Source organism: Salvia hispanica, chromosome 4, assembly GCF_029641045.1.
Source record: "Salvia hispanica isolate PSC_SH4W2 chromosome 4, Shi_PSC_v1, whole genome shotgun sequence".
In the NCBI taxonomy this organism is placed as follows: Eukaryota; Viridiplantae; Streptophyta; class Magnoliopsida; order Lamiales; family Lamiaceae; genus Salvia; species Salvia hispanica.
In genome coordinates this window covers 29,289,936-29,311,420 of record NC_142695.1, presented here as the reverse complement: position 1 = coordinate 29,311,420, position 21,485 = coordinate 29,289,936, and the positions used below count along the sequence as shown (strand labels likewise).

At 40.5% G+C, this 21,485-nt stretch overlaps 1 protein-coding gene across 1 annotated transcript; it reads right to left on the bottom strand.

Moving 5' to 3' along the window:
* Window positions 1-18,113: 18,113 nt before the first annotated feature.
* LOC148928401 (uncharacterized) lies at window positions 18,114-19,187 on the bottom strand. Its single transcript, XM_089056662.1, has 2 exons — window positions 19,010-19,187; window positions 18,114-18,892 (listed from the first exon to the last, which is right to left on the bottom strand). Exons 1-2 carry the CDS (start codon window positions 19,185-19,187, stop codon window positions 18,114-18,116), a joined length of 957 nt encoding a protein of 318 aa, XP_088912788.1.
* Between the last annotated feature and the right edge of the window lie 2,298 nt (window positions 19,188-21,485).

The window sequence follows — 21,485 nt, the reverse complement described above, 5'->3', positions numbered from 1 at the left end:
AGCACAACATTCTCTTCTTACGGTCCCTAAGAACCTTGATGCCTAGATTCTGTCCCGCATCTCCCATATACTTCATCTCGAACTGGTTTGACAACCACGTTCGTACTGATTACAACATCTTTTTATTGTCATCTACATATAAAACTAAGAACACCACATTCCCCTTTTCAACCTTCTTGTACACGCAGCTTTCGTTAGGGCACTTTTTGAATCAAAACTTATGAACAGTTTGATCGAAACACTGATTCCATGATCTAGATGCTTGCTTGAGGCCATAAATGGTCTTCTTAAGCTTCCAAACCATGTGCTCTTTGCCCTTCACGGCATAACCCTTGGGTTGTTCCATGTAGATGGTCTCCTCAAGACTACCGTTCAAGAACGCAGTCTTAACGTCTATATGCCACACATCCCAATCCATGTAAGCTGCTATAGATAATAGAATCCGGATCGATTTGAGCATGGCCACCGGGGAGAAGGTCTCGTCGTAATCGACACCTTCCTTTTGGGTGTACCCCTTAGCCACTAGTCTTTCCTTAAAGACTTTAACTCGTCCATCGGGTCCATGTTTACGTTTGTATATCCACTTGCTCCCAATGGTAGTACAGCCTTCAGGTTGGACGGAAAAATCGTAGACATCTTTGTCTATCATTGATTGTAGTTCCGAATCCATTGCTCTTACCCATTCGCAATGATCGACATCCGCCTCGCCTGTACAAAATTCTGGGGATCTAGTACATTGATGTCTGCGGAGTGATCCACAGATTCTCCCAAACCCATTGGCCTTCTGGGCTCATGAGAGACCCTCCCAATGCGACGCGACACTACAACACTAGGAGTAGAAGTTAAAGTTTCGGGAATTGGTTGTACAATAGGTACTTGTTCTTGGTTAATGGAACTTGTGATAGAAGTAAGCTCGTCAAGTGCTACCTCACTGCTGGATTTATGATTCATAACAAAGTCTTCCTCTAAGAATGTCGCGTGAGTACTCATAATGAATATCTTTTCTCGGAGACTATAGAATTCATAAGCTTTCGAACCTTTGGGGTAACCTATAAACAAACATATCTCTGTCCTTGAGTCCAACTTAGTATTTTCCAAAACATGAGCTGGACACCCCTATATGGAGTAGCAGGAACAGATTTTGATGGTAAATTGTCTAATTTATGACTCGCAGAAAGCAAGGCATATCCCGAAAATGAAATAGGCAGTCCTGCATAACTCATCATCGATCGGACCATGTTTAACAAGGTCCTATTCTTTCTTCCAGCTACGCCTAAACATATCCAACTTTCGAGTAATCATCAATAAAAGTGATGAAATAGCGAAAGCCGCCTCTTGCCTCGGTTGACATTGGTCCACATACATCAGTATGAAAGAGTTCTAGTACTTCCTTGGCCCTATTGCCTTTCACCCTAAAAGGTCTCTTAGTCATCTTGCCTTCTAAGCAGGATTCACATGTGGAAAACAACTCAGTATCTAGAACCATCTTGCCTTCTAAGCAGGATTCACCCTAAATTGTGTAGATATGATTGTGTACAGATTGTTTTCCATGATACCACGACAGATATAAGAACCATCTTTCTTAATAACACAACTATCATTAAAAGAAATCGAATATCCATCAAAAACCAATTTAGAAACTAAAATTAAATTTCTTCTAAAAGAAGGTATCAACAAAATATTCTTCAAAATAAAAAATCTATCACTACTAAAATGCAAATAAACGTCTCGTACTGCTACGGCCGCCACTTTAGTAGCGTCGCCCAGCTGGACCTCGATCTCAATATCATAGAGCCGTCTTGTTACCTGCATTAAGTCAGGATCAAAACAAATATGATCAGTAGCTCTAGTGTCAATAACCCAAGTATGAGATGAAGTCGAAGCCAAACATGACTCGACAACTAGAGCTTGGTGAATACCTGTAGCCTTACCCTTTTTGGGGTAGTCTGGTTTCCAATGCCCCTTCTCACCACACTTAAAACACTTTCTTGTTTGCTTCTTGCCTGACCTCCTCTTCTTCTTTCCTTTAGCTTCCTTGGCTACGACCTGGTTCGTCACTTTCTTCCTTCCTGCGCCAGGCCTAGGGCCAGAGGAACGATGTGTCGAACTAACCATCGCAGCCTTAGCTTGGTTCATGAGATCCTCTGCCGACTGAAGTTCAGTCAACAACTCAGCCAAGGTGTAGTTTCTTTTGTTCATCTCAAAGTTGAGCTTGAACTGCTGAAAGCTAGGGGGCAGACTCTGAAGGATGATAGTAACTTGGGACTCGGCATCAATGACACCTCGTAAAACCTCAATTTGATTGAGGTAGCTCATCATCTCGAGGACATGGCCCCATACAGAAGAACCTTCCTTCATAGTCTTAGCCATGATACTCCGAAAGGCTTGAGACTTAGCTGTTCAATTCTGAGGTAGCAAAGAGATTCGTGAGATTTTGCATAATCTCGGCGGAAGTCGGCTTGGCACCATGCTGATGTCTAAGCACTGTTGACATGGAGGCCAACATATAACATTTAGCCATCTCATTTTCCTTATGCCACCGTTTATACGCATCTCGCACTGCTTGCGCAACATTAGCCGCCGGCACTGGAGGCCGTGGAGTAGTGAGCACAAATTTGTGCTCATCAGCCGTGAGAACGATGTCCAAATTTTGTTTCCATTCTATGTAATTTGGGCCCTCGAGTTTGTTTTCTTTAAGAATTACGGAAAGAGGATTCAGTGACATTCTGATGATTTAGTTTGCACTGCAAAATAGAATATTTACTATTTCTCATAAACTTATGTAATGAAGTTGAAGAGATTAACCATAAAACTTTTCAAGCAGAGGTCAATACGCATTAAAATTTTAACATTTTTACTGGTCACAGCACCGATGAATAGTCCAGAGACCGCAGCACGACATGGCCGCCAAATGTTGCCTAAGCACGACCATCAGATTTGGCATTACAAAATCTTATTTCTACGACACACTCCCATAAAAATGTTCACGAGTTGATAACAAGACCATGCTATCTCGTAAATTATGTTTGGACTTCTGAATATTGGAAACTAATTTCTAGTCCATACTATTCACATGTGAGAAGTCCACCTATACGAACTCGCTATTTCTTAGGATTATTGTCCCCACAACATGGGTGGCGATAAGATTCAGAAAGTAGCTTCATAAGTTGTGGACCAATCGATGGAGACCATATACAAACATAGTTCGTAATTATCGCTTAGATATTTAAGTTATGATTTTTCATTAATTATCCTTCGCCTTAGTGCAGATTAAAGGCTTAATTAAATTCTGTTGGTATTTAATTGACTAGATAATTAAATCTTTTATTATCTTTTAAACATCTTATTCAAGGATAATACATTAATTACTGAAGTTTAATCCATATTCATGTCTTCTATAAAATATATCTAAAATAATTAAATTATTTATATCTTTGACTGACATGAATAAATAAACTTAAATTAAATCGTTGTTAAGATTGGGAAGAGAATAATATCTTATTATTTAATGTAATCCTATATATCTATCCTTATTAAGATTCTAGATATATAATAATTAGGAAACTATTAAATTATTCTTGTCCATATCATCTAGGAATAAAATAAATATATTTATTTCCTTAGATACAGTCAATAATCTAAATATTCCTAAAATATTCATTTGGGAATAATAACATTTTAATGATATCTTTTAATTTGGGAATTAAATAATCATTAAAAATATTCTTTCATCGTTATCTCGTGATCGAGGTTCGCACGATCAACGACGACGAAGGTCCGCCGGTAATATGCTCGCTGGAACGGCAAGTTCAACGGCAAGTCATCGCCGGCGGCCCGCGCGACGCACGGCCGCTTCCTTTCTCCAACTCCGGCGCGAAGAACGTCGTTGCTCTCTTAGTCATCGTCAGCCTCTGCGCGCTGACCGGCGCGCTTCTCCGGCGACTTCCCATCGCCGCCGCTTGCGGTGTTGCAGCTCTCGGACGATCGCACCTTTACTCCCACTCAATCGATGCGATTCCATGGAGTTCGCTGGAATCGATGCGATTCCATGGAGTTCGCTGGGACCGGCGGTCACACCGGCGGTGCGCACAAGTCCACCCTCGTCTGCGCGTCGCCGGTCGATCGACTCCCTCGCTCCCACTCGCTCGACAACCCTTCTTCGATCGCATGTAGCGCGATTCGTCACGGCGCAAGCGCCGACGAATCGCACGTGTCGTGCGTTCGAAATATTTGAGTTCTTTGTTTCAAATGTTTTTAAGTTCATCATGCATAAAATTAACAGTTAAAAAAAAGAACATGCTTCGAAAACAAAAACACATGCATACAAGAATTTCGCGAAATTTAAATCCAAATAATCAGAGCCAAAGACTGGCTCTGATACCAATTGAAGGGACTGGCAGCGGAAGCATGCGATAAATTTCAATTCAAATAAATCAGATAATTAAGATCTATTTAGTCGATTATTTAGAAAAATTCTATTCGCGCAATTATCACATGTATCATGCTCAGAACTCAAATAAATTACCTTTGTGATTCTCCAAAGAATCGAAGATGGCTAGCGCCTTCTCCAGGTGAAGATCTTTAGTACTAAACCACAAATCTTCTGTCTAGTTCCCGGGCTGTAAACTGATATCAGGGTGAACTGATCGCACCAGTATACTAGGACTTAAATAAAGAAGACAGAAAACCTATCTCATGGAGGAGAGGAAAGAGGATAAATCGTCATTTACAGAGAAGAGAGAGGAACAAAAATTTTGTTATGTAAAAACTGACTTTTTTGTCTCCTTTATTCTCCTATTTATATTAAGTCACATATTGGGGCCGGACAGGGATCTATCGAATGTTTTGAATATGGGCTAGTACAATTAGCTTTTTACTAATTAAATTGAACCCCAATTTAATATAAGCTTTTAATTGGAATATTACGAGCATCCACTACAGAAGTAATATTGCACTCCCCATCCAAATCCGAAATTATAAGTAATCCGGGTTTCCATTGCTTTATATTTATTTCTCGTGCTTAAGATAGAAACATCCATTAATCAATTAATGTCTGCTATGAACTCAATTAATTAATATCTTATTCTTAGCAAGATTTTCTCATTTATTATTCATAGAGTAATCAAACTCCAACTAGCTATGTTCCAAATAATAAAACCTTATTTCAAGCTCGTCTTGAGGATCCTATCAAATGAGACTCACCTCGCGCACAATTTAATATAATAGCAACCCTAGCACCGCTAGATATTAATCACCACTACCCAATATGTCTTTGCCTTTTCTAGGCATAAAAATCGGACATGAGAGATCATGGAATAAAAAATCATAAATTATAAAATTAAGACAATTGAGGTAACAAAATTTATTTAATGCTCATTATCCTATTTAAGATTTGTAATCGTCAATTATTGATTGTAAGCTAAATAAATATTCATAATAGTTAATTATAAATATTTAAATTTATTCTCAAAACTCTTAAATATTTAAAATAAGGCCAAAACTCGTCTTTTATATATTGATAGATATATTAAAAAAAAAATTGTAAAGTCCTTTTCATCAAGTCTCTATATATATTTGATCACTTGACGGAGAAAACAAAAAAAATGTTTTTTTTATTATAAACATGGATATATATCTAAATCTTTCGGTTCCAAAAGTTAATTTTTGTAGTTAATGCAAGCAATTGATCTCATCATAAATTTATAACGGTTGATCATTCATATTATAGTAATTTCACTTATTCTAATTAATGGATAATGGTTTCAATAATTATTGAGAAAAATGGGTTAAATCATTATGAATTGTATAATTGCATCACAAATTCATTCCATAACTTACACATGTTTTAAAATAAGGACAAAATTTATAAATATTTCGAAATAAGGCCAAAAATTGCCTTTTATATATGTATAGATGCGTAATACTAAATGTTTGTGAGTTGAATCCATACCCTTTGTGTTTAGCAATCCATGGGGTTAGGTTGTGGTACCGACTCACAAATGAAACCATCACCAAGGGTAGGAAGTTTGAATCATACCCTTTGGGTGTAGCAACCCATGGGGCTAGGGTATAGTACCACCACATCCATTGAATTTCGTTTTTTTTTTTTGTGTTTTAGATTTCATAATGTAAATAATATACACAAACTGGCCTTTAATGTACATGCGTAGAACTAAATGATGTACATGTTTACTTATTTAATGTTTGATGAGTGTTGAACCCATACCATTTGGGTTTAGCAATCTATAGGGTTAGGTTGTAGTAGTACCCACTCACAAACGAAACCATAACCAAAGGTAGGAAGTTTGAATCATTCCCCTTGGTTTTAACAACTCATGGGATTAGGATATAGTACCAACACATCCATTGGATTCTTTTCATTATTTTTTGTGTTTGAGATTTTCATAATGTAGATAATGTATGCAAACTAGCCATTAATGTATGTGTAATATTAAATGATGTACATATGTGATGATTTAATGTTTGGCAAGAGTTAAATCCATACCCTTTGGGTTTATGATACGCTCGGATTTTGCACTATTTTAAGATCCTTTTTGGTCTGTTTTCAATGTCTAAATCGCAATTCATGTCCATATTTTGCATATTTTGTCTATTTTGTTATTTTGACGTGTTTTGTGAGAAATGTGCAAATTAGAGTAGAAAAAGGGCATAAAAAGGTGAATTTCTGGAAGTTGGAACTGAAGGGACGCCCAGCGGGCTGCTGGAACAAGTGCAGCGGTCGCTGCAAAGACTCCAGAAGGCTCTGACACTCTCCAGCGGTCGCTACACCCTTGCCAGCGACCGCAGGGAAAACGCAGCGCACGACAGCTGTGTTCAAACTCAATTTTCTGGCGATCCTGAAGTTCTAGCATGGTTTTCTACACACCATTCTCTTCGTCTTGAAAATATCTTCAAGATGGTACCAAGATCACCTCAATCGGAATTCTGTGGAGAGTGTTATGGCCGTTCTACCGAAGTCGCGCAAAGGTGTCAAATGCAGTCTAGGCGGAAATTTAAAGAAGGAAAGAAGATATTACTTTGTGAAACCAAATCTTTTCCTTCTACTATGGGGAACGAAAATTACATCTTTCCTAATGCTTGGAGGAATTCACCATAACCTCATTCATAGAATTCACCCTTCCATAACCCCCAAAAAGGGGAGCTTTCATAAGCTCCTCCTCCAACCCTAATCTTTTATCCTTCATCTTTTTGTCAATTAATTCCATAGCATAAATTTGATAGTTCTTCATTGTGCAAGGGGTTGGAGAAAGAAGCAAGAGATTATCATAGAGCTACAAGGATTCAACCTTTGAGTTTTATTTGTTTTAGTTCTTATTTTCTTTTTGACTTCCCTACCATCTATGTTTTTTAGCTTATTCTTTCATGTTTAACTATATAATATTGCGTTTAGTAAATTATGTAAATTTAATATAATTGTACATGCACATATAAGTATGCGTGTGTATGTGTTAGTACAACTTTAATAGTTGTTACAATTAGTGATCTTCTTTAATATTATATAGATAATTTCTTTTTTAATATACATATTGTACGTACATATGGGGTACGCCCAATTTAAGAAAATTGTTAAAGTGATAAAACATTAGCTGCCATAGTATATTAATAAAAATATGTGTATGAAATGGGATAATACGTGGGAGTTGGAGAAGCTATGCATGCATTATTTTTTATTAGCTGGACTAATTTAAAGCTAGTGACTAAGCTTTTTGAGGACACCTTCTATATTAGAGAGTATAGTTGAAGAAATAGGAAAAAAAAGGAAGGGGAAGGAGTCAGGAGAGCATATGATCTAGAAAAAAGAAATACATAGTGGGAGCTAATGTAGTCATTAGGTATGTGTATTATATTTTGATCACAATCACACACATCACTTATACATGTACATCTATATATTTTACCGATCAGAAGTTTTCTATCTACATGAAGAGGACCGAGGGTTGTGAATTAGGAGACAGAATATGAGGTTCGATTAGAATATGAGGTAATAATCAGGCGTGTATAAATCACATTTTTAGTTTTACATATTTTATGTGATTGATTGCTATGTGTTAAATTAGAGTGAATATTTAAATTATATGATGTGAGCCTGAAATGGTTGTGTTATTTGATATTGATGGTGTAATATGATGTGGATATGTGATTGGTGCAATAGATATGTTTATCTATAGTATTGGAGTTAATTGAAGGAGTATATGGATATGAAATTGGTGTAATAGATATGTTAGATGTATGATTTTGGAATTGTTCAAATCGTGGGATTAAAGAGGATATGTGAAGGTCTTGCTCTGGATCTGATATACAATGGCAATGGACTTACGGGTCATATACAATGACAATAGACCTACGGGTCATATACAATTATAATAGATCTACGGGTCAATACAAAGAGCAAAGAGGGACCTTCGTGGAATGGTCAAATAAATATAAGGTACCTACGGGTTGTATATAATGGAAATCTCGGGCCGATACCAGGCTTGATTAGTCACATAATATTAAAAAGGATCATAAAGGTATATGCATATGGATGTGAAATTGTTTATGATATTTATTGTTTCTAGTTAAATAGAGTATTATTATAGTTAAAGAATATTTATTGTTTCTAGTTAAATAGAGTATTATTATAGTTAAAGAATATGCTTAATATTTATATGACGTGAAATTAAAGGTGAAATTTATATATACTGAATTGTGGCTCATATAAACCACTAATATTTTTCAGGCAAAGATATCACTGATGTTTTCGTTGATATGAGTTTTAGAAACTCCACGTACTATCAGGGTTGGCGGCTGACGCATTATAGCAACTTTCTCTTCCTCGTCATTTTGCATGTAGACCAATGTATAACATATATTGTGGTTAGAGAGTCTCTCAATACAATTCAAAATGTTTTGAAATATGTAAAAGATAAATGTTGATTTCTGAGTTTATCTTATATTGGCGTTTTATGAATTTTACGTGTAGGTTATTTGCTTAAAAATCACATATTTATATAATTATAAGAATATACGACAAAAGGGTTGGTTGGAGTGTGACAGTTTAGGTGGTATCAGAGCAGGGATAGGATCTCATTGGGATAATCTGCATTTGTGTGTATCATATGAAACATGTGGGTCATAAGTTGCATTTTTGATCTAGGGTTTTGGAATCCCCTAGGTTTGAACTCGGTAGTTGCGCCTTTGATTCCTCAGGGATTGCCGGCGTTTGTTGACGAAACATCGAGAAACGGGAGAACAGTTTCTCGGCCTCTTCTTTACTTCCGAACTTCTCTTCTAGTTCCTTCAAGAATGCTTCCTCATCGGGACTTTTGACGGTATATGAACCTTGCACAAAAGTCGGGTTCCATTCTGAGCGAATATCGAGCGCCGAGAAAGTTGGTTGAAACGGCGGTTGTCCGGATGACTCGCCGGACTTTGGTCTGGTGGCTGGGTCTCCCTTCTTCAGGGTGGTTCCTTGTACTTTCTTCATGGTTACCTGCAACTCACAATTTCTGGGGTAGGTTTGGTTAGGGTTTGAAACGATTTTGAGGAAAATTATTTAGAGAGAATTATAAGAGTAGAGAGAGAATGGACGATTAATTTTGATTGAAAATCAAATATCTCCAGCCTTTTTCAGAGTGGCAGGCGAACGGTTTCCATATGATGCAAGCAACCGTACGTTCCTCGAAAAGTGGAATTCGAATTTCAAAAGGCAACCACCTTCTCTCCTATCTGCAAGGCTCTTCCTCCCCCTAGCAATTTAGAACAAAAGATATGAAACACCAAATTCTGGGTCGGAGATAATGAGTGACAAAGAAATTTCCCCAAGGAGTTTGGTGCTTCGAAAAATATTTTTGGATGATTAAACTTTTTTTAATTTGTTTGGATTTTCTTGTTTTTTTTTTTAGAAAGCAGCTGAACTATTTTATAATTTCCCCACTTGCCTGACCATCATAAGAAACAATAGCAGATGCATGTAGTGGCGTCTCTTCCACCACATGCATATCTGTATTATCTCTGTATACCTTCACTCTGTGCACATTTACCAAGAAAGGAACCGAGTTTGAGCCGCTTCCTTGAATCTCTATAGCTCCATTGACTCGGAGATTGAAAAAAGGAGTACTTTCTGCCCTACGCGAAGTTCCTTGACTCGGAGATTCTTATCATGCCAGAGCTTTGTTCTTTCTTTATACCACATGGCCGAGTCGAATGCCTCCAGTCTTAGTTCCTCTAATCCCCGACAATGGTGCCATTTGAAGAGCTGGTTTTTAGAAGCTAATGATGGTGAGCGAAAACGTGTTCTCGAAAATAATGAGGAAAACCCTCGGTCCAAGAAATCCGCTAGACACAGGGTCTAGGAACTCAGAGAACCTTGAGCTACCTGTCGTTGGGCACACAATCACTACCTTAACTCACTCTTCAAAAACCTCAACCCGCTTTAATTAAGAAAACTTGTACGTGGAAGTAGGGATCGAATCCACAGAGATAAATGCGCAAGTAAACATGTTCAAAGACTCGTGAACTATTTTTTTTGTTGGCTGCTGCCACGCAATTTTTGGGTTGAGCTTTAATTCCTAGACTTGGTAATTGAAATATGCTACTCTAACAGCTAGATCTAGGCCGAAACATAAAAACATGCATATTAAACGAAAGAGAGCGAGACAATTACTAGATCGAATGAACAATTTCCTGAAATAACCTAGACCTGGGAAAGCAACTAAAAGTGGGGACCATTTTCTGAAAAGGTAGAGTATGATTGAAAAGCTGCAAAATAACTAACTAAAGGACTAACTAACAACGACATCATCTTCTCCAACATTTATCACGAAACAACCAGTTAAAAACAGAGCAAGAACGAAGATCAAAGCAAAGCAGACGAAATTAAACCGACAGAAATGAAGAACAGTTAAAACTAAAGCAGATCTACGGCTACTAGACGAGGTAAAATGAGAATACAGAACTTAAACAATCGAATGAAACAAAAACATGCAGATCCAACCATGGAACGCTTATTCCACTCCGGATCCAAGCCATCCACAACAACCAAACATCATTTCCACCTCCGATCCTCACTAGTCTACGTAGATCCAACTAATCGACAACAGATTTCTTACCAACCAACTCCAAACTCAGATCAAGCAACAATAATCAGAAGATCAAACCCAAAACAACACGATAAGATAAACAAAACATAAACAGACATATCCATTGCAAAATACGAAGTATCGAATGATAAAAACAACACCAAGGCCGAGCCTCGAACAGCGAGGGCTCGGCAAGTACCAAAAGTAGACAGAAAATTAAAGACAAATGTTTCTTCGCCTCCGTAGAGACGGTGTTTCACCCAAACTTCTGATGAAATGAGAACCCCCCTGAAATTTCCCCCTAAGTGTGTGAGTGTGTAAAGAAAAAGTGGAAAACTAAGCTAGGAGCTGAAAGGTGATGATGCATGTTGATCGCGTGCTCCCTTTTTATAATGGATAGAGCATCTAGACTGTTCTTGCAATGCCCATTTTGCCCTTCAATTCAATGCTCTTTTGTCTAGCGCTCTTCCTTGTTCAGTTCATTTCCCTTGCCGGCTTCCTCCACCAGGTGATCTCTGTCTCCTTCCTAGGGTTGGCAATTTTCTCTACACACCTGCCTCAAAAAGGTTTGTTAGACCCGGGAAATCACAGAATTTATCCCTTAACCAATGCATGAAATTAGCACTATCAAACTGCTCACACTTAAAACATACTTCCTCCTCTTCTTCTTCTTCTTGGCGACGTTGGGGCGGCGGTGGCGGTGGCACTTGACTCTCTTGGGCCTGCGAGTGCTCCCCTTCTTCATTGTAATGATCAATAGCATCGAAGGCGGAGTCATCATCGGCCTCAAAGATGGGGATGCGACCCGGTATATTCCTCTTCCTAAACTCCCCATTGATGGGGTTAGCCTCAATGGCTCTTCGGTGCGTCGGGTTGTTGAGCTTCCAATTGACTTAGTTTGCCCAAACATCGACCTTAGTCAACTGCGGGATGGGAACGAAGAAGTGATCCCCCGCCACTTGTAGGAAAAATCCATGAAAATTCCTTGACCTCAATAGTCGGTCTTCAATAGTCCCACCGAAAAGAGCACCTCATAGGTGATAAAGCGCTCCCTGCCATCCTCCTTCAATCCGGCGAAGGATATGTCCAAGTGCTCGGCAATCGTAGTGATCAAGCCCCCACAATATATAATGCCTCCATCCTTCTTTGTGATCCGGTCCACATAGATAGTAAAAAGGGTACCATAATCGAATCCCTTCTTATTGAGAAGACACCAAATCACATTCAACTCCGTCTGGGAGACACTCCCCCCATCGACCCTAGCAAACATGAGTTGGATCCTTGGTGACCTTCAACGAGCTCAGGAACTCAAGAGTGTACTTCCTGAAAGACGGTCATATCCTCTCGAACATGTATCAGAGGCCGTTCCCGTCGCCCACGTCACACAACGCCCAAAAGTCATCCGCGATCCCCAAAGTTTGGAGGGAGAAATCGTGGGGGTACCTCGAGGGCGCCGTCTCTCGTGCCGACAACTTATTCCACATAGCCTTTTGCTCATCCGAGGCAAGGCTAATGTCATAGTTCTTCGCGTTTTCGGGCTTTCCTACAAAAGAAGAATACAATTCCTAAAAAGTATAACAACTAATGGGCAATCAAAGGTTCCCCCAAACTTGCACTCGTATAAGTAACAACAAAGAATCAACAATTAGTTGCAAGTTTTCGGTTCACAAAATCCTAGATGGTAGCATGTAAACATGTAGAGCATAATCATCCAAACTAGGAAACAAAAATTCATCCCCCATGCAGAGACGTATCAACAATAAATCAAAACATATCAACAATCTCTTAGAAATCATAAGTATTGTAATTCATGGAAGTAATAATAGCCTCACAATGCTATAAACATGATTGCAACATATTAATAAGTATAAACAAGAGGAATTCACTATTCACCAAGCTTCAAGTTACCACCAAAACACAAATTGACCAAGGAAATATGAAAATAAGCACACACAATCATCCCCCATCACATAATAAGAGTTTCTACTGAACAATCCATCCAAAATAAACCAAAATCCATGAAAGAATTGAAACAAAGCTCAGAAATTGAGATATGATTCATACCTTGTGTTGATAAGAATTGTAGAAGAAGAGCTCTATATTTTGAAAGAATTGAGAGAATGAGAGTGTGGGTGTGTGATTTTGGTGATTTATAAAGGTAGGGGTCGTGTGCAAGGAAGGAATTTGAGAAGGAATGGGAAAAAGAATGGAAAACATACCTTAAATAAGCCATTCCCGTTTCTAAACTGCACGCGGCGGTCGCCGCATGAAGCGTGGCGGGCCGCCGCATGGGCCTTTAAAAACTGCGCATCCTGGCGGACCGCCGCGGCCCATCCAGCGGTATCCTCAGCCCGCCCTAAGCCCGCCCTAGGCCCGACCTATCCTGCACATTGGTTCAAACGTGTGTCGACCGTCGTGTTAAGTGTAGCGACCGCCACTCGTCAATTTTTTTTTAAATAAAACAGAAAAATGAAAAATAATAAAAAGAACAAAACTTAAAGAAATTGGGTTGCCTCCCAACAAGCGCTTTTATTTTTAATCGTTAGCTCGACTTGAAGTGGCCCACTAATTGGGCGGATCAGCGACCCGAGTGTTGAAAATTGGCATAGGGAGCAACTTGGTCCCTAGCTTCTTCCACCACTTGTATTTCTCCTTATTGGTTTTGATAACATATATCTCGGGGTCCTCCTTGGGTGCTTTCTTCTTCTTTTACTTCTTCTTTTGCGGAACAGATGTAGAGGAGTTAGCGTCGTCCTTTTTGGGAGAACGTCATACCTCGTTGACAATGTAGATAATGGAGGTAGTAGGATCCTCCACTTCAATGGGGTCTTGGGGTTTGGTCGAATCCGTGACCATGACTGCCCTACACTGTCGTTCCATCTTCGCCCGCTTTGCCTCCTAAAACTTGAGCATCTCGCTCTCGATCTTATAGGTGGATTGGCTATAGTTATCGCTAATTGTGATCTCTCCACGACTTACATCAATCAAAGCTTTGCGAGTAGCAAGAAAATCTCTCCCTAAGATTAGAGGGACGTTCTTATCTACCTTCATGTCAAGCACAATAAAATCGGCAGGGAAAATGAAATCATCAACTTTAACTAAGACGTCCTCAATCATACCTACAGTTTTTATGGACGATTTATCGGCCAACCTTAGTGTCACATTTGAAGTTTTGAGCGACCCAATGTGGAGCTTTTCGTAATACTTCAGTGGCATGAGATTGATGGAAGATTCTAAATCGCATAGGGCCTTGTCAACCTTTCCCTCTCCAATCCGGCATCTGACAATGAACTGGCCCGGATCTCTCTGCTTCACTGTCCTTTCCTTTTGGATGATCTCGCTGCAATGATGTGATAGCTTAAGGTTGGCTTTTGTTGGATTTTTCTTCTTCACCACCGTCTCCCTTAGTAACTTGGCATATTTAGGTATCTCCTGCAATGATTCAACTAGAGGAATGTTAGTATGAACTTTACAAAACATGTTCAAAAAATGTTTGAACTGCTCTTCGAGCTTAAACTTCCTCTTTGGTTGGAAAGGTAGCACAATCCCATTGTGCCGCACGAGTCCCTGTTGAGTAGGTGGTTCTGCCATCTCAGTGGCGGCCCGCCGCGGGTCTGCGGCGGTCCGCCGGCGGCTGGGCACACTCCATTCGATGATTCAGCGGCGGCCCACTGCGGTGTTGGCAGCAGTCTGCCGGCGGCTGGGCAGTCCCCAGTTTTCTACTTTGCCACCCACTTCTTGTTGATGTCATCCACTTGTGCGGCTGCCTTTGCCCTATCCTCATCTAACTTCTTTTGGATTTGCTCCATTTGAGTGTTGATGTTGGCTATGACAGTTGAGATTGTGTTCATTCCTTGCTCGAGGTTGTTTATCTTAGCTTCAACCACTCCGGTCTTGGTTCATTAACCTTCCTGTCTTGTGTGATTACTTCCAAGATCCTTGTGATCCCTTGGTCATACTTCTCCTCCTTTTTGGTTGTTTCATCTACTCCTCCTTTGTCAACGCTAAATCATGCAGGGGATTGCAAGAAATTAGTGTTAGAATATGAGACATTAGGATGAGGTCGGTTTCCATTATAATTATTGAAATTACCCCCCCCCCCCGATTAGGGCAATAATTGTTGTTGTAGTTTCTGTTGGAACTTCTTCCTTGCATGTATTTGATTTCCTCCACTATCGGGGCAGGAGTTTTGGGTTTACAGACCGCTATGATGGAGGTCGGTGGAATCGGATCCTCCATCCTCGATGTGTCCATTTGGTCCACCCTAACTCTGAGCTCGGCCCATTCCTTCACAAAAGAACTTTCATCGGCCTGTTCAATTGCAGCTATCGTCTTCATGATGTTCCTTTCTTTCGACTACCCCCTGCTGTTGGCGGCGAATTCCTCGATCACTGCCATGGAATCTTCACCAGATCTCAAAAAGCCTCCGTTTACCCCTGAATCCAACATAGCACAAATTTTTTCATTAAATCTGTTATAGAGGATTCCTACCTGATGGTCCACGGTGAAACCGTGGTTAGGGCACTTTCGGAGGAGAGCTTTGAAACAAGCAAACGCCTCATAGAGGGGCTCGTCGTGGCCTTGGATGAACTGAATGATTTCGCTTTTCAGCTTCAGGATTGTGCCTGGCGGATAGTATTTGTCGAGGAAGGCAGCTACGATGTCCTTCCATGTGGAAACCTTCTCTAGGGGCATACACTCAAACCATGCTTTAGCATAATCAGTTAACGAAAAGGGAAAGAGTCTTACCCTTATGGCATCGTCGTCGACACCATTTAACTTGAGCGTGTTCGCTATTTCCACAAATTTGAAGAGATGGCGGTTAGCGTCCTCGGTGGCCCTACCTGAAAAAGGAGTTTGCTCGACCCTTTGTATAAGGGTCATGCGTAACTCAAAGTTATTAGCATCAATACGAGGGCATTCAGGAAAAGTAACAGTATTCTCCAACGCCTCTCAGGCTGCCCTTTCCACATCTCTCTCGTCCATCAACATCTTGACCATCTCCTGCAATTTTTCGAGTTCTGTTTTGTCAGCCATCGATCCTGATCCTTTTTCACTCCTTATTTTCCTACGTGTTGTTTCAAGTTCCTAATCGAGCGGTTCTAGGCTGTCCTTCCCAGAACGCGTTCGCATACATAACCTGCAAGAATCAAAAACAAAAACAAATTAAAAACTAAAATTAAAACTGAAAGCAATTAAATTCCAAATTAGCAAAATTATCCGTTTGACGATATCACTCCAAAGTGAATTGTCATCCCCGGCAACGCCGCCAAAAACTTGATGCACTTTGTATCAGCACTAAATAAACCTGCAAGTATACAGAGTATATATAGTATAGCTAAAGGCAAACACAAAGTGTCTATCCTCTACTAAGACTCAATTACTATTTGAAAGAACGGAAGGTTTTTGAAAACTTTTTGAAAATAGAAAACAATATAAAGCATATAACAACTAAATGCAAGCAAAATACAGAGACAATTGATAGAGATAAAGGAATCCCAAGGATGTGCGTTCACAGTTATGGTTATACAATTTCCAAACTATAGTACCCTGGCACAGTTTATACTTTGAAAGGACGAGTCACCTAGCTTATGCTCATGCGATGCAAACGTTGATTACAAGATTAGGGTTGTCAATCCTAACACGTAAATCTATAAAGCTCCTAAGACCCTTGAAAAGTCTTGTCTCAATTAACATTGTCGTTTTAAGGGAAGCTAACTGTAGCGTCTACTAAGTGAATCTAACTCGTTAGAACTCTCTCACAGTTATGAAGCAGGTTATATTAAATCATGCAAGATTGTGTCACTCAATCATGCAGCATCAAAACTACTTAGGGAAGAAACAAAGTAAAAACAAACTGGATATTAAATAGAAAAAGGAATCGTATAACCAAAGTCGTTACTAACCCATCCCTAGAATCCTATGAGTTTAGTTACACATGATGAAATAAGCTAAACACATAGATTGAAGGGAAGACAATTTGAACATAAAACTAAAGCAAATAAAACCCGTAGGTTGAATCCTTGTCGTTCTTGATGTTCTTGAAATCCTTCTCCAACTCCTTGCACAATTGAAGTACTCTAGCTTATGATCTCTATGAAATATTTTGCAAGTAGAAGCTCTCTCTTTTTTTATGAATCTTGAGGTCTTATTTATAGGGAAAAGCCATTCCATATTGTAGAAGGAAAAGATCTTCAAAATATGGTAAATCTTGGAGCAAATCTAGGGCATCTTGGATTCTCCTCCTTTCTCCGGCGGGCCGCCGCGGCGGTCGCCGCGTTGGAGTCCAGAGAGTCTGTTTCTCCGGCGGCGGATCGTCGGATGGCTTCCGCCGGTCGCCGGGCGAGACTTCTCTTCCAAGCGTGTTTTTTTGAGGCGGACCGCTGTATTGATCTGCCCGTCGGGGCGCCGGCGGTCGCCGGTCGCCGTCTGACTCCAGATTTCTAGACTTTGCGTTTTGGCTCCCTTTTTTGGCTCAATTATGCACATTTCTCACAAAACACGTTAAAATACCAAAATAGACAAAATATGCAAATAATAGATGTGTAGAGTGACTTTGACATTGAAAATGGACCAAATAATGGCTTTAAAATAGTGCAAAATCTGAGCGTATCAGCTTCCTCTGTGGATCTCGGTGAGCTTTTGCTCCTTCTTCCAATCGGATGTGATGCATTGAAAGATTTGTGCTAATTCCCACAAGGTCAGATAAGGTCCAACCTATAGCTTTCTTGTTTTTCCTAAGCACACCTCTAGCAATTCTTCCTCCTGCTTCTCCATCAAATGGACTGGGAAAGTTTTATCTTCTCCAAGGTAGGCATACTTTAGACTCTCGGGCAGTTTCTTCAACTCCTTTTTGGGTGTGATGGCTTCCTGGGGCAGGGGGTTTTTCTCCATGATTTTGGTAGCCAATTCCCCAATGTCAGTTGCCTCTTCTGAGCCTTTTGTTTGAACAGAGCAAGTTGATTTGATTGAGAACGGTTTGTGGCAGAATGCCATGATCACTTCATTGATCTGCTCGTCCGTCATGCCGAGTCAGTAGAGTTTCACACCACCCTGCAACTTCTCTTTCCACAGCTTGACTATCTCTGAATTCTTAATCTGCTCCTGCATTAATTCAGTCTCAAGATATTCCTGGACCAGGGGGTTAATAACATCCACAATATGCAAATATTCCATATCCAATGGTTGTTTCATAGCATCATCAATGTTGAATGTATATTTCTCCCCATGACAATCCAAGCATATCATTCCAAACACATCAATTATTGTTTTGGCAGTGCGTAAGAATGGTCTTCCTAAGAGGACTCCACTAGACCCAGTAGTTTCAGTCTCATTCATCTTAATCACATAGAAATCAGCTGGGTACAGGAAATTATGCACTTTAACTATCACATTCTCTAACACAACTACTGGATGTATGCATGACCTGTCAGCAAGTTGGATCACTACTTTTGTTTCGGCTAACCTTACCCCTACAAGCCCTTTATAAAGAGATAGGGGTAAAACGTTTATGGAAACACCAAGATCACACATAGCATATTCCACCTTCAAATTTCCTATCTCAACAGGTAGTGTAAACATACCTGGATCATTTTTCTTGGATGGTAGCCTCCTCTTGTGAATCACGACCGAAAATTTTTTGCCGATCATAATCTTCCCTTCTGGTTTAGTTTTCCCAGCTATGAACTCCTTGATGAACGTGGGTAGCTTCAATGCTTGGAGAAAAGGCAAGTTTATCTCCAGCCTCCCGAAAATCTCCATGAAATCCATAGGGTCATCTTTAGTGGCCTCTTCTCTGGTCTCCTCAATTACTGGGTCAAGGAAAAATGGGTCATGATCCTGATGTAAAGGTCTTCCAAGATCTCCTACTTGTAGATCATCCTCCCTTTCCCCTGTTCTGGTATCCTCCTTTTGCTAGGTCAAGTCACCCACTCCTCCACCAGTCTTCATAATCGGCCCTTTGTACTCCAGTCCTGATCTCAAGGTAATCTGACTGACATTTTCCCGGTCAGGTGGTCTGACCGAGGCAGGAATTTTTCCTTCATTCCCTCTCATCTCACTCAGGGAGGTGGCGATTTGGGACATCTGCTTGGCGAGCATGTCCATTACAACCTTCTATTCCTGTTGAGTGTCTTGCAACTTGTGGACCAAGTCATTGTTGGCCTGCATATTGTTCTGAAAGTGTTGTTGTGATGACAGTAGATATCCTATCATGTCATCAGTGGTCCTCTGTTGCTTTGCATATGGCTGACTGGATTAAGTACCTTGCTTCTGATTTCCTTGACCTGGTTGTGGTCCTTGGTTCCCCATATTCCTCTGGTGGGGTGGAACGTAGTTGTTCGGTGGTTGATTTTGGTTCCTGTTGACCCAGTTACCCTGGTTTCTATTCCCACAGCTGTTCTGCTGGAAGCTTGATCCTTCTTGATTCCTCCCTGACTAGTTAGAATGGTTGTTTGGCCCTTCTTGGTTTCGGTTGGGCCAATCTGTTGATTCTCCAATGGATTAGGATGTTGGGGTGGAGGTTGCTGATTTCCATCACTGCATCTAAAACAGGGGTTGTCCCTCCATGGAGTTCCCTTAATCTTCCATTGATTCCAGTTCGTGTTCTGATAATTCTGATTCCATCCTTCCATAACATTCACCTGGGCTTGGTATTCTCCATCCCCTGACTGTCCATAGTAGAGTTGGAGTTGATTTTCCTCTGGACCGGGTGACTTCTCCTTCTCTTGCGAAACAGGGGAGTTATTCTTCTCGATCGCATTCAGGAGCGCTTTCTCCAATCTGTCTATCCTGGCCTCTACTCTTTCTTCTCCCTGCTCTTGCACTGCTTTCGCTGATCCCCTTCTTAGAATGGTTCGTGGGTGATCGTACGTACGCTTTCTTTGCGTCAATCAGCCGTCCCAGGATTTCTCTGGCCTCACTCACCTTCTTCTTGGTAAAATTTCCCCCACTCGAGGTATTCATCAGATCCTTACAATCTGGGTTTGCCCCCTTGTAAAATAGGTAGTAAGTTTCAGCTTCAATCATCCTATGGTTGGGGCAGGCATCGAGCAATCCCTTAAAACGCAACCAATACTGACTCATACACTCATCATAATCCTGCTTGCACTCTAGAATTTTCTTCTTGAGGGCATAGGTTTTGTTCGAAGGAAAGAAATAGTCTAAGAAGACTAGTTTGAAATCTCCCCAGGTATGGATAGAATTAGGTGGTAACCTCAGTAGCCAAGTGTTGGCCCCTTCAATGCAAAGGGGATCGAACGCAGGCGATAGTCCTCCTCTGTTGCATCATTTGGTTTCTTCTGGATGCTACACAACTTGTTGAATTCGTTTAAGAATTCATATGGGCACTCATTCCTACGCCCAGAGAAATTCTGTGACAATTGCTTGAGCAGGCTCGCCATGCAGATGGGCGGTGAGCGAGCCGATCTCTGGGTCATCTTCAACTGGGTTGGCCATATCTCCAACGGTTCCTTCCTATGCTTCAGATGTTGATCCGAGTTCCTCTTTAACTTTCGAGGTTGAGACCTCGTCACTTTCTGAGCTCAAATGAGCTGAGCCTCCAGTTGTAGTCCCGACCTGGTGGTGACAAGGGCGAGGGTTTCCTTCGGCTGCCAAATAAGTCGTGATTCCTTCCACTCAGGTCTTGGTTCCACCTGCCAAACCTGAAGCCTCTGCTCATAAACTGAAAAGAAAACAAAAACAAACAAATCAAAAACTATATACGCCAAATCACTCTAAACTCGAATGAAAAGTACACCATCCCTCCCCGGCAACGGAGCCATTTGATGTGCAGGCTGAGAGCACAGTACATATCAGGGTGTTCAAAACCTTCAGGTCCAGAGAATTCACTAGATCACAGGGTCTAGGAGATGTCAATACCAGTGAAGATTACGGTCGTCGGACTCACTCTCAGTCAGCGATCAATAAAAATACCTCAACCCAATACACTATTAATTAGTATAGAGAGGAATGAAGCGAAGATAAGAGCTAGAGGACTTGGGAATGGGGTTGGTTGCTGCCACGCAACTTGAGTTGAGAATTTTAACTACTAGACTCGGGAATTGTATAATTACCTAATAGCTAGACCTAGGAAATAGAAAACATTATGCAAGCATTCATGGTGAGATTCAAGGAAACAGAACAGCTAAATTTTACCAGACCTAGTGAACAACTTTCCCTAAACGGCTAGACAGAGGAAACACATGCAGTGGGGACCATTTTCCCAAAACAGAAATAGTACGAAAATAAAGCTGCGACGATGCAAATCTGGTTCTAACTAACAACTAACTTCATCTCTTCCAACGATCCATGATCACATATGCAGAAAACAGAGTAATACATCAAATCGGAACAGAGCATGCTATATCGAGACATTAAAACCTATGATTAACAGGAAAGTTAAGC

Bases quoted from the DNA above. Each gene is read 5' to 3' on its own strand.
- LOC148928401 (XM_089056662.1), bottom strand. From the start codon at position 19,187: ATGGACATGCTCGCCAAGCAGATGTCCCAAATCGCCACCTCCCTGAGT. The intron at 18,893-19,009 runs GTGACTTGACCT...TCCTTGACCCAG, and splicing joins GAAGACTGGTGGAGGAGTGG to TAATTGAGGAGACCAGAGAA.